General features: G+C 41.0%; 1 protein-coding gene across 3 annotated transcripts in view; it reads right to left on the bottom strand.

The window, feature by feature from the left end:
- The window catches only part of jbug (filamin-type immunoglobulin domains fbug), a 173,074-nt gene that overhangs the window by 106,904 nt on the left and 52,716 nt on the right, over positions 1–13,454 (bottom strand). For all 3 annotated transcript variants that reach the window (XM_065234543.1, XM_065234539.1, XM_065234540.1), the window contains exons 2-3: positions 769–1,100; positions 58–708 (exon numbers count right to left, since the gene is read on the bottom strand). In XM_065234543.1, the coding sequence (XP_065090615.1) occupies positions 58–708; positions 769–999 (882 nt within the window). In that variant the 5' untranslated portion in view covers positions 1,000–1,100. The remainder of the gene's footprint in view (positions 1–57; positions 709–768; positions 1,101–13,454) is intronic.

Here is a 13,454-nt window from a genome sequence, read left to right as displayed (position 1 = left end):
TGGAAAGAAATTGATTTATTTGAATCTTCCACATCACCATTCAGCAAGGTAACTCACCGTGAAATTGGACACCGATCGTTTGATGACACTGTTGACCCACCGCATGGTGGTATTGTAGCCCGGTCCGTCCGGTTTCATAAAGTACGACAAATATGTCATACCGGACAGTTCATCCAACCAGCTGGACGCTAAATACTCCGGCTCCAGCACCTTCGGTATCCCGAACCTATCGTAGGCGATTTTCATCGCACGCTCGCAGTTCCGAACCGAATCGTGGACATCCAACGTACGCCAATGCGGGAACAGCCCAGGCTCGCAGTAATCCAGCAGAGCTGACAGCAGTACTCCACTGTTCCAATCCGACGTCAAATTGGTCACCTTGCAATCGGGCAGGGCAGCTTGCAACCACGCCAGCATCAACTTCCTCGGTGGGAATTTACTCTTACCGATCTGGTAGCGTACAATCAGGGACCAAATCAGACCCAGAATCAACTTGACATTCCCATTGACGATGTCAACGTTGCCGATATTGACTAGCTTCACCCCATCGGCTTCGATGGCATTCAAGGCCGTGGTGGCATTTTCCAAATAATGGTGCTGGTTGGCGGGTCTTTTGTTCCAGTTTGGCTTCAGAGGACGCTTCTGAAGACTTTCCACCAAGGCACACAGAAATGTACCGTCGCAGAAATCCTCGTGGAAATCACTGACCTGTAAAAACAAATTCCAATTTAAAAACTGCTGAAACAAACCCATCAAATCCCGACTTACCCGCAAGCCAGACTCCTTCACATGTTCGTTGACCCAATTCTTGAAGGTATTGGCCTGAATTTCCACCCACAGATCCTCGTTGCCACGGATGTTCATCCCCTTGGCAGCCGTCCCCTCGGGTGACCGAGCCACCAGACCGGCTTGGGTGATCTTCTGAATCTCGGTCTTGCCATCCGGAGTGTGATGCAGCAGCCCGGCGTGGGTTATCTTGGCTCCCTTCGGTAAATCCATTTCGATTCGTTGTGCGTTTTGTGAGTGTCACAAGGAATGTGCAGTACGGGGTGTACGGTTGCAGTCTAATCTAGAGGCCTTCGAAGATCATCTTACACCATCTGTCGAATAACGGACGAAGAATTAATAAGCTTTTGTATGGAACGCGTAGGACGTTTTGGTAAGTTCTGTAACCGGCGATGGATTCTATTGGATTGAATGATTTCGGAAGACGCGATGACACTGAAGTGGCAGTTTCGGTTTACGGAGGTTTTATTTAGTGTAACGTAAATGACGCGCAATAGTTTAGAAAGGATGCCGCATTGAATTAACGCAACCGTGAAACGTACTGACTGTGAGTTGTGATTGGTTGGAAAATCGTTTGTTAAAATATGCTGAAGCTGTCTGTTGACGCATTCGGAACGACGAATGGTTCAGTTTGAATGAGTGGACAGTGAACTTTACAGTTCATGACTTTTAATTTCCGTTCATTTCCTGGTGTGTCTGTGAGGATAGGATACGGATTTACTTCAAACTGTGTGAAGCTTTTTATTTTATTTATGACGGATAGTTTATAAAATCAACCTTCAAAGTGCCAAAATACATCAATTTATTAGCTATAAATCAAATTCAACAAGAAGTAAACACACATGAAAAAAAATTGCCGAACTAGAAAACTGTATATGATAATGTAGGAAAATAGATTGCGCTATGAACTGAACACTGAGTTTATTAATATTAATGCTGTTAGCACAGTTTATGCGTCGCAAAAGATTCAGTGACATGATCTGTCAGGGAAGATTGATTTAATTACGTTCGAAGGAGATAGTACCAACCGAAACGAACCGCTTTTCGGCTGAATAGGCCAAGCAAGTCGTTTGGCTTAATTGTTGTTCAAATAGTGATAAAAAACAAGACGATAAGAAACGCAACCGCAGAATACACTGAAACCTCCATTTACGAACCTAACCTAGTGCGTAAGAAAACTTCGATATTTAGGATTTTACTTCGTGAAAAGAGGTTTTTGAAAATATTGTCAAATACCCCACAATATTGATATTTTCGGGATCGGGGGACGTGAAGAGACCGGAAATCGATGTCTGACGCTATTTTGAAATTCAAGATGGTGACATCCGGTTCATGAAAAACTGGAAAATACTTTCAATACCCCACAATATGAGTATTTTTGGAATCAGTGTGACGTGTAGGAAATGGAAATCCATTTCTGACGCCATTTTTAAATCCAATATGGCGGCATCTCGTTCATGAAAAACTGGAAAATACTGTAAATACCCCACAATATGGGTATTTTTGGAATAAGGGTGACGTGTAGGAACTGGAATTCCATGCCATTTTCCAGTTTTTCATGAACCGGATGCCGCCATCTTAGATTTCAACATGGCGTCCGGTTCCTACACGTCACTCTGATTCCAAAAATACCATCTTTCCATATTGTGGGGTATTTCACAGTTTTTCGCAGAGCCGTTTTTTCCTTTGGTTTTCCGTTGAGCTTGTTTTCCGTGCTGAGCATCAATGCTACCGACGCCAGGAAGGCAGCTCCCACACCTAGACCCTACCTATCGACCTTTCAACTCATGAACCGGGGACCAACGGTTTTACTTCCCGGTGGCGCCGACTGGGATTGAACCCAGGCCTGCTGGGGTGAGAGGTAATCACGCTTACCACTACACCACCGGCGTCGCTGTTGCAGATTCGTTATTTGGGATTTACTTCGTTAAAAGATGGACGTAAATTGAATACTGCGTAAAAAAAGACTTCGTAAACGGAGGTTTCAGTGTATTTCACCCTACTGTACCACATGGGATCATTACGAGGTGAATTTTGGGTACCGTTCTTCGGACATACTCATACATGGACCAAAATAGGTACACCCACCCATCACCGGTCAGGTGAGGATCATCGATCACCAGCGATAGGATATGGGAGAAACTGGATTCTCTCGCTCTCAATCATCCCGGCATTAAAGGGCAGCGTCGGTCAAGGAAATTAATTAGATATTTAGTTCCGGTTAGATCTCCAAGATGAATGGGCTGCCATGTTGAATGTAACGTGATCTATGTTACGTGTGATATCAAATTTCATGTACATATATGTAGGGGTTTTACGTATAAATATAATTTGTGATTAATCGTGAATACATGTGTGTCTTAATATCTAAGAAAAAAAAAATCAGTCCTGAATTTCAGCATTCACACTGTGGGAGTTCAGTATTTTCCCAATATTACACGTTCCCTTCAATAACACCATCGTGTTGGAAGAGTGGAGCACCACCTAAATTATACAGTCCACGATGGAACCAACTTTCCAAGGACTCCCCCCCCCCCCCCCCCAACATTTGGTCCTTGGAGCCGGATAGTATAAACCTGGACTAGACTTGGGAACGGACTACGGATTTGGATAAGCACGGAATGCATGCAATTCAATACGAAAAAAAGGGTTATGTCCTATACACGACCGCAGTATGACGTAGAACTATGCAAAGTTGATGTATGTCATGCATTTTTAACTATTTAACTTAATCTTAAAATTTTCAAGTATTTCAATGTTTCGGTTATGGTTCATTTTTTTTCCTTGGTTTGTTTTCCGTGCTAAGCACCAATGCTACCCTTACTTGGACCCTACCTATTGATCCAAGAACTTATGAACCGATTTGGCACATATAACTTTTCCGCGTTTCGGTTTAGTGAAACGGGACTCAAGTCCAACTTTAGCCGTTGACTTAGTCCTGCTTGATACAGGACCAAGTGTCACACCGTCCGAAGCGGTAATGAGCAAAAGCAGGACAGTAGCGTTATTTTATATCTTTTCAGGTTCAAGAAGAATGATGTGCAACCGCACCTGATAGAATTTCCCGCCGTTTTTATGAATGGGGCGGGGCAGAAAGTATCTTTTGTGCAGAATATGTAAAAAAGGCTGGACTTCGTATGTTAATCTAATTGCATATATAGAGGTACCAGATATGTTTAACAGTCAGTTGTTGGTAGTTCACAAAAAGAATAGAATGTATGCCTTTTTTTAAGCAAAATTTTTCTCAAATTTGAAAGTTTTGGCTCTATGGAAAGCGGGTAAAAAATTAATGGAATTTAACTTTTGCTTTTACTTATAATTGTAGTTTGCTTATAATTTATTTCCCGGAATAAAGTGATAAGTCCATGTCTTTTTTGGGTTGTCGTTTAAGGCGTGGGGAGGGGGGAGGGGAGGGGGTGATTTGCATGTATAACCAATTTCCAAGTTCCTCATTTCCTCATTGTGATAGGTGGTCACGCCATGATCCACCTTAATCCACTGACTTGCTCCTGCTTGCTGCAGGACCAAGTGCCACTCCGTCCGAAGCGGTAATGAGCAGAGGCATGACAGCAGCGCTGTTTGATATATTTTCAGGTTCATGCAGAACGATGTAGAACCAAATGGTACTCGATTATGACGACTGGGTTAGGGAAAATCGTTTATTTCATGAAAACAGAGATAAAATTATCATCTGTACATTTTTCCGGGGGCATCCCTTAGCTCAGTCGGCAAAGGCGCAGCTACAAAGCAAGACCATGCTGGAGGTGGCTGGGTTCAATTCCCGGTCCGGTCTAGGAATTTTTCGGGTTGGAAAATATCTCGACTTCCCTGGGCATAAAAGTATGATTGGACTTGCCACACAATTATACCAATGCAAAAATGGTACAGGCATCGAAAGCTCTCAATTAATAACTGTGGAATTGCATCTAGAACACTAAGTTGAGAGCACGCAATGAGCTAATATGCGATATGCAATAAGCTTGAAATGCAAAGAAGAAGAAGAAGAACATTTTTCCAATGTTTTTTGTGGAAAATTGAAAAGAATATTTATTTAAGCAGATTTGTAATGTAATATCCTATCGATTGGCGTATTTGGATTATATTTTCATCTACAAATGACAAAGTTACAAGCGTTCAAAACCTAACACTATTTCACAACACATTTTTTTGATTTGTACCCCAGTATAGTCGACAAAGACGTAGTTCTACGGTTGTGCGCAGAATGTGACCATCACAACAAAGGCAATTGAGTTGATTTCACTGTCCGTCACCATCACCACAACGGCATCTGCACAATGGCATAGTGCAATGGGCCAAAATGCTTTATCACGTCTATGAACCCAAGGAAAGGTTATTTGGTGTCGTTAACCTTTGGACTGCCATTGCAAAATCGACAATGATCATTTACCCAAACATACTGCTCCTCAGGGACCATACACAATATGGACCAACGTTGGAACAAACTGCAACGATGCACAGTATACCAATCAACACTTATTAGAAATCGCTAAGTTCTGGTGGTATAGACTGGAATCAATTTTTGCCCGTCAGCATTACTCCTGAAAGCAGTCTGACTGAGAATTCCAAAAGAGACTTGAGTGTCATTAGTATCCAAGCTACGAAGTATACCGTAAGAACGCTGACACTAACGCTAGTATTTCCGTCGATTGTTATCTCGTTCAAGTTGGCCAGCGGAATCTTGTACAAGCCCACTCCTACCAGAGGAACTTCTATCCGTCCCCGACATCTTTTATGGCTTCCATCATTCTCCCTCTCTCTTATTTCCTAGCAAAAGTGTCTAACAGGTTTGCTTATAGATTAAACTCACGATCTTCTAATCAGCAAGAAAAACCGGTTGCTCTAAGTGTACCGAGCCCCTCTATTACAATACATCATTTATGATTGAGTTGCTGCTACAACCAATCAACTGTCTCATAAAACACGGCGAGCAACCTTTCAAAAACAGTCCTCTAAGTTCAGTAAGATTGCTGATATAACCGAAAATGTTTGTTTCATTTCAAATTAGGCAATTCAAGCTGAACAATGAACCTATTTACCATTGATCGATTCTCTTTGACGTTTTTTGCTTGTTTGCCGTATTAGATTCCGGATAATAGCTTATTTTATCGAACTACAGTAATGATCTAATTTTGTCAGCCCGATTTTTGCCCTGCACAGCAAAAAATCCTGAATTTTGATTGTGATGTAAATATTCATTCACATAAACTTTTATTTCATTTCACACAAACGAGCAACTTGTAAGCAATGTTGTTTACAAATATGGGCTTTTGTGTACAATATTTGCAACATTTCATGAAAAGTCTCAGAACTTTACACGGTTTATAATGTAAACTTATATGATATGTGACGCTTCTTTTATGTGCATCATATTGAACAGAAATTTACACTACTTTTTCGAACTGTGTGGGCATTGGCAAAACCTTGAGGTAACTTGAAAACCATCTGGATCTTTACTCAACCGGGAAAGATGTACACCAGTGTTGCCAGGGGTGACGTGGACCAATGGTGCATTTCTAATCCTTTAGTAATAGCATATTACTCGTAACCTATAGCTCATACCGTAGTAGGCTGTATATAAAATAAAATGATTTACTTAGTTTGACAGTTGCACCATGACGAAGTGGCAGCATATTCGTGATTTTTCCCACGCGCAAATGTCGCAAAAAGACATTTCAATCGCCGTGGGAGTGTCCCGGTGGATTGTCAAAAGGGTTTTAGACCGAGAAAAGAAAGGACAACTATCCGCGAAGGTGGCCACAGGTCGTCCGAGGTTAGCTCGGGTTCCGAGGGTTATCGCTGCTATCAAAAGGAAGATTCGGGTGAATCCAGTGCGTTCAATAAGGAAAATGGCAAAGGAACACGGGATCAGTGGCTTTACGGCACCGAAGATCGTAAAGGAAGATTGCGGGGCGAAGTTGAGGACACGGATAAACAAACTCCCGTGATTACCAACCGCATCCGGGAGCTATGCAAGAAAATCTTGAGCTTCCTTAAGCGAAATAATCCGGTAATCCTGTTCACCGACGAGAGCATGTTTTCCGTCGATCCCGTATCAAATTCCAGAACCGACCGGTATATTAGTTATCTTCTGGTTAAAGACGTGGCCGACGAGCACAAGAACGTGTATGTGACCAAGCATCCTGCTAGCGTTATGGTGTTTGGATTGGTGGCTTCCGATGGCAAAAAAATGGACCCGGTGTTCATTCCAGAAGGCGACAAGGTCAACACGGAGGTCTACATCGGGATTTTAAGTAAGTATGTTTTTCCGCGGATCAAAGAACAGAACGATTCGAAGCCAAATGTTGTATTTCAGCAAGATGAGGCTCCGTGCCACACCTCGAACCACACTCAGAAGTGGTTGCAGGAATATCTTCCGTTCTGGGCAAAGGATATGTGGCCGCCATCCAGCCCCGATCTTAATCCGTTGGATTACTCAATATGACGCGTCATGAAGGCCAAGGCCTGTTCTAAATGCCACCCGAGTACATCAAGCCTCAGACAAACATTGAGCCGTACCTGGAGAGAAATGTATCCAGGCTACATTATTAGAACCTGCCGTGCATTCCGGACGCATGTGGAGGCCGTAATTGCAGCAAGTGGAAACTCGATCGATGATTAACATAGTTTAAGACTCTGAAAAACATTCCCCCTTTAAATAAATAAAAAAAAAACTCAAAAACCAAATTTTCGAGACTTTTTTTAAATTTTGACATTGCTCAATGGTGCAAACATTATCACGCATACGGTAATGCTACTGGCACCAGGGAGGCAACTCCCAAACCTAGACCCCAATTATCGTGCCATGGACCCATGGACTGGGGACCAACGACTTTACTTCCCTTCCGAAGAAAGACATGTTCAGAGATTTTATGCCTCAGAACATCCAGACGGCGCCGAATGGGATTGAACCCAGGGCCTTTAGAGTGAGAGGCTGTCAAACTTACCACTACACCACCGGCACTGCTTGCGTCTACACTTGTTTAGGGTTTTTGGGACGTGATTGGCGATTCTGCTAGTATGTTTTTAGAACAGCAAAAGAAACAACAAAATGTATATGTAACGGTATCAGACAATAGCAGCAGCGATGACATTTACCCATCGAAATTTGAAGGTTTCTCTGATGAGGAGATAAACGCCATGGTGGGATTTTCTTTGGACTCATCGTCAGGCACAGGGTTCTGAATTTTCGAAACAAAGAAAAGAAAATGAGCTCTCCGCAGAATCGCTTCATTTCGATCAATATCATTTTCGTGTAAGTCATCGTGTTTCTTGTTATCGAGTCACGATGAACATTCTTTTTTTCAAACATGACTGGGCTATCACTTGATTCGTTCGTCAAATGCTTCAGTTCATTTCATTTGAAGCAAAGACTTGTTTCAATTGACGCAATGCGAAAACTGCTTGCTTCGTTTTTTCCACTTTCACTTCACGTAGATGCCAAACGTCGATATCCGACGCTATGTTTTAATCCAATATGGCGGCCATCAGGATTCAGAGAGTGTCATCTATCCTACAATATGGGTATTTCCGGAACGGGGACGACGTGTAGATGCCGAAAATCTATATTCGACACCATTTTGGAATCCAAGATGGTGGCCATCAAGTTTCATAAAACATGTCAAATACCCTAAGATATGGGTATTTTCGAAACGGAGACAACGCGTGGCTGCCAAAAATGGATATCCGATGCTATGTTGGACTCCAATATGGCGGCCATAGGGTTTCAGAAAAAGTGTAAAATACCCTACAATATGGTTATTTTCGGAACAGGGACAACGCGTAGATGCCGAAAGTCGATATCAGATACCACTTTGCAATCCAATATGGCGGCCATCAGGACTCAGAAAGTGTCAATTACCCTACAATATGGGTATTTTTGGAATGGGGACAACGTGTGGATGCCGAAAATCGCTTGCCGATGCCATTTTGGAATCCAATATGGCGGCCATCGGGTTACACAAAAAGTGTCAAATACCCTAAGATCTGGGTATTTTCGGAACGAGGACGACGCGTAGATTCTGAAAATCGATATTCGATGCAATTTGTAGGCTGAAATTGAAAGGCAATATCTTGAATTTAAAGATGGCGTCGGACATCGATTTCTGGTTTCTGGATGTCAGCCCGATTCCAAAAAACCCACATTAATCGGTATTTGACAGTATTTCACAGTTTTCCTGAACCAAAGCCGCCATCTTGGATTTAAATACGGTGTGACATCAATTTTCGGCATCTACGTCTCATCAAATATATCATATTAACAATATGATCCATTCATGTCTTTTCCAAATATTGCAATGGTGACCCGCAAAATATTGCTTCACGCACCATCTAGCGTTGAAAAAGGTCAGCAACAATCATTCAATAACAATCGAGGGGTGCGAATATAGCACTTATTACAAAAGTAAGAGTCGCAATATTTTATTAGTTACATTGTGTATATTACTTTATACTCATCAAATAAAATAAAATGCTGAAATACATTCATTTGAAATATTAAACAAATTTTCATTTGGTTTACCCCTCGTGACGATTAACAAATACATTGGTAGCCTTTTTGGCCACAGAGGTGCTTTCATCGCTAAAAATTTGGTTCACCAGCTAAGCGGAAGAGTGGACCATATTGTTAATATAATATATTTGGTCTCATCCTAATTCTGAAAATAACTATATTTTAGGACACTTTTCCGCAAATCGGAAGCTGCCATCTTGGATTACAAAATGGCGTCGGATATCGATTTCCGGCTTCTAGACGTTACCCTGATTCTAAAAAAAAAAAAACGTTTGTTTGGGTATTTGATAGAATTTACAACTTTTTCTCAAACCGGAAGCCACCATCATGGATTTCAAAATGGCATCGGATATTTATTTCCAATCACCAGACGTCACCCCGATTCCAAAACTACCCATATTGATAGGACGGCATCAGCATTTCACATTTTTTTCTAAAATAGGAAGCTGCCATATTGGATTTGAAAATCGCGTCGGATATCAATTTCCGCCTCTAGACGCCATCCCGATTCCAATGGGGTGTTGGGGTATTTGACAGTATTTATCACTTAATCTGAAATCGGAAGCCGCCATCATGGATTTCAAAATGGCGTCGCATATCAATGTTCGATATGTGGACTTCATACCGATTACAAAAATACCTTTATTGATAAGTATTTGACGGCATTTCACACTTTTTCTTAAACTGAAAGCCGCCTTCTTGGATTTAAAAATGACGTCACTCCGATTCAAAAAAAAAAATACCCATATTGATTGGTAAACAAATCACCCGAAAATGATAAATTTGACATCCACGTGCACTGATCTATTCACGTACGCTTAAATGACCCGAGTGGACAATCAAGAAAAAGTCATAAAAACTGCGCGAATTTAGATCGAACAGCTTTGGTTCAATGCAAAAGTAAGTTCATTTGACAATGAAAGAAGAAATGAACACGAGTCAAGCCAAAACAAACAGCATGAAAACTGATCGAAAGTGGTTCTGTTGATGTTGACGGGGATCTGCTCGAAGAGAGGACATAATGACTTTCATTTGAAAGTGATGGTTGACAGCTTCATCGTTGCTTGACGATTTTCGATTGAAAGTGACTTTGTGGGGCCCTGGTCAGGCATCATAAACAATCAGGTAATTTCATACTAATTTTACCTGTACATTACTTACATTCGAATTAACCACTTTAACCTATCTATGAATCCACACAAATCCCCTTCTCCCTTATGGCAGCTAATTCACTAATGTTGAGATGGGGTCTTGCCGATACGTTACCCTAGCGGTGATGTCACTATGACTCGCTCTGTTTTGAATTCGTGGATAACACAGAACTTAAAGGGTGTTCCGATCATAATTTGGTATACTTAAACTTGACGCATTTTTTTAATCGAGCATTTTAAAAGCCTGAACACCCCCCATTTGGTAGGTGCAGAATGATGTTTCTATTTTGATTATGACATTTTCTCTTCAGTTATCTAAATGGCGCCCAGAAAAAAGGAGTAACACAACAAAATTTTGCACGCGAATCGCAAAAATCCGAACTGCTCCCACTTCAAACAGACTTTATACGGCAACCGAAAGGGGAAAGGTGGTAGACATTTTCAAGCATAAAACTGACGAAGTTTGCTAATAAATATCTGGTTTGGCAGGCTATCTGTACCTGTGGCTTGAAAAACGACATTTTCATTGCAACCAGGACCGTCAACTAGGAAATTTACGTGAAACAGGTCGGGAAAAACGTCTACTGCCTTTCTTGAAGCAACACTATTGCTCTGTGCTGTTTTTGTCGGATTTTGCATACTGCCATTACGAAATAAAAGGTCATAGAGTGGTATGCCGTCAACAACGTGCAGGTGGTGCCCAAGGACAAGAACCCTTCCAAGGCGCCAAAGCTCCGCCCGATTGAAAATATTGGGAAGCGATAAACAGTTTAAGACGGACTGGTGTTCTGCGGCGAACAAAGTGGACGAAATAGCTGTTCACAGTCTGATGGCAGAAGTCAAACGAAAGGCCCGTCAATTTGGATTCGATCAACCGGAAGCTTAGCTGAATATGTTTTCTATATTATATACTAATTGAACTTAAAAAAATTATTAAAAAAAATACACGCATTCTTGCTTGCCCAAATTTTAATCGTAGCACCCTTTATTGAACCTGCTGTCTATCATGTACAATGTCTAAAAGCATCGTAGACCTGGCCCTTAGCCCCTTTCTATACTACACAATCACAATCAAAATCACGATTTTGACTGCCCGCTTTTTAAAAATCTTTTTTAATGTTCTACAAAGCCCATGTACTTCTCAGCACCAAAGCATAAACCTTGAAGATGAATGAGAAAGATGAATGAGAAAGATTTGGAATTACGGTTATGTGAAATTTTTGAAATACTGATACACGGAGAGGTTGGCAAATTAGGGTCATTTTTGTATGTGTTGAAAATGGTTGCATGGGGATGCAAAGAGAAATCAACGAAGAGAACATTTCAATGTTACTTAGGATCAATGCATTGTTCAGTTTGAATTCTACACAACCAAAATGGAGCATTCCATGGAGACGCATTATCATTTTGAGATTTTTTTTTTTGCATTAAGTGCGATGAAATGCACCTTTTACCTTGGAAAAATGCTCTTTTCTTGCGTAGCTACTCAGATTTACTGTCCTCCCCGTGTTTATTTTTGTCAAAGGGGCAGAGCGACGTGCAAGCATTTAGAATACGCTTCTAAAAGAAGATTCTAAAGATAAAGTTTTTAAAACAAGAATTCTTAACGCATCTTAAGGAAGCTCATCCTAAACTCATGCCCGTTGCTCTGCTCTTCTAACTAAAAAAACACAGGCTGGGCAGCGAATCTGAGTAGACGCAGTAAAAAAGCATTTTTACAAGGTTCAAGAAGCATTTCATCATTTTAATATTACGTTTCCATAGCTGCCTTATCATTTTCAAGAGCTTGAGCCCTGTGTGGCACAACAGCCCCATAAGCAGTTGTTGCAAAAATCAGCTATACATTGGGGTCGAATGTCAAGTTCCTTTACTGCACAATGAACAGGAAAAGCTTCTTACTTTCGTCAGCAAATGTCGCGAAAAATATCCTTAAGAGTCCATAGAGACAAAGCAGCGTTTTTCTCAGCTTGTTGTTTTCACGAATTAGACAACAATGCTGAGAAGGGCAGTAGAGACAAGGCATAAACCTGGGTTCTACGTTAAAAGCAAGAAATTTTCCTTATTACGTAGGATGTAATTTTTAATCAATTTCGATTATTTTTATGTTAATATTATACATCTTCAAACTTCAACCCTTTTTGTCGACCCAAAATTCTACTGCTCTTCTTTGCATAGATTAATATTCTTAGGTTTAAAATTAAACTTGGGGGCTGTAAGACATAATTGCTAACAATTTTCCTAAAACAAAACATCCCAAAGGCAACCACCTTTTTGCCTTCTTATCTACTAAGATACCACCGGATCAATAACAAGCAAATAGAATATTATATGCCATTCTCACGAATCAAACTAAACCAGCCGCTAATAGCCTTCACACGCCGGAATAGTTAGACCACGAGCTATACTAATATAGGCTTTGCGCATATAAACTAAGCAGCAACAACTCGAGTGCCGCTGATTCTTCGCACTTGAATATGACATTGGTCACTCACTCATCGTCATTGCCAAATCACACGCAGTCTCGGCAATCGTTGGAAAGTCAAGATACTGAGAAAAAAAGCTTCCTCTCAGTTTTTGTTGCATCGCACAAACTACATATCTTACCGTGGAAAGCAAACGCATGCAAACCGTGGGAAAAAGCTGTGCTTAAGTTGTGACAAACGCTTCACGACTGCAGTCACTCAGTGTTTGTTTTGCAGATCAACGTTTAACGGATCTCGCAGATTTTTTGAAAAGTGCTTCTAAATTTATGGAACAATTAATTTTTAGAATGACTGTTCTTTGGGAATTCATCAATAATTAACGCAGTGTAAACAAATTGACCTACCTACGGATGGTACTTCATGACAAGTTAACAACACTGTTGCAAACCGTTTCAACATTGTATTGAGTGTGTGTTTTGGTTTGTCGGTGTCCACTCTGAGTGAATGTAAGTGATGGTGTACGTAGGTACAACAACCAAAACATAAACGAACACCGCTAACAAC

The sequence above is a fragment of the Ochlerotatus camptorhynchus genome, unplaced genomic scaffold, assembly GCF_037179485.1.
Source record: "Ochlerotatus camptorhynchus isolate MF236.1 unplaced genomic scaffold, CSIRO-AGI_Acam_v1.1 ptg000434l, whole genome shotgun sequence".
Lineage (NCBI taxonomy): Eukaryota > Metazoa > Arthropoda > Insecta > Diptera > Culicidae > Ochlerotatus > Ochlerotatus camptorhynchus.
This window is presented reverse-complemented; position numbering and strand designations above follow the sequence as displayed.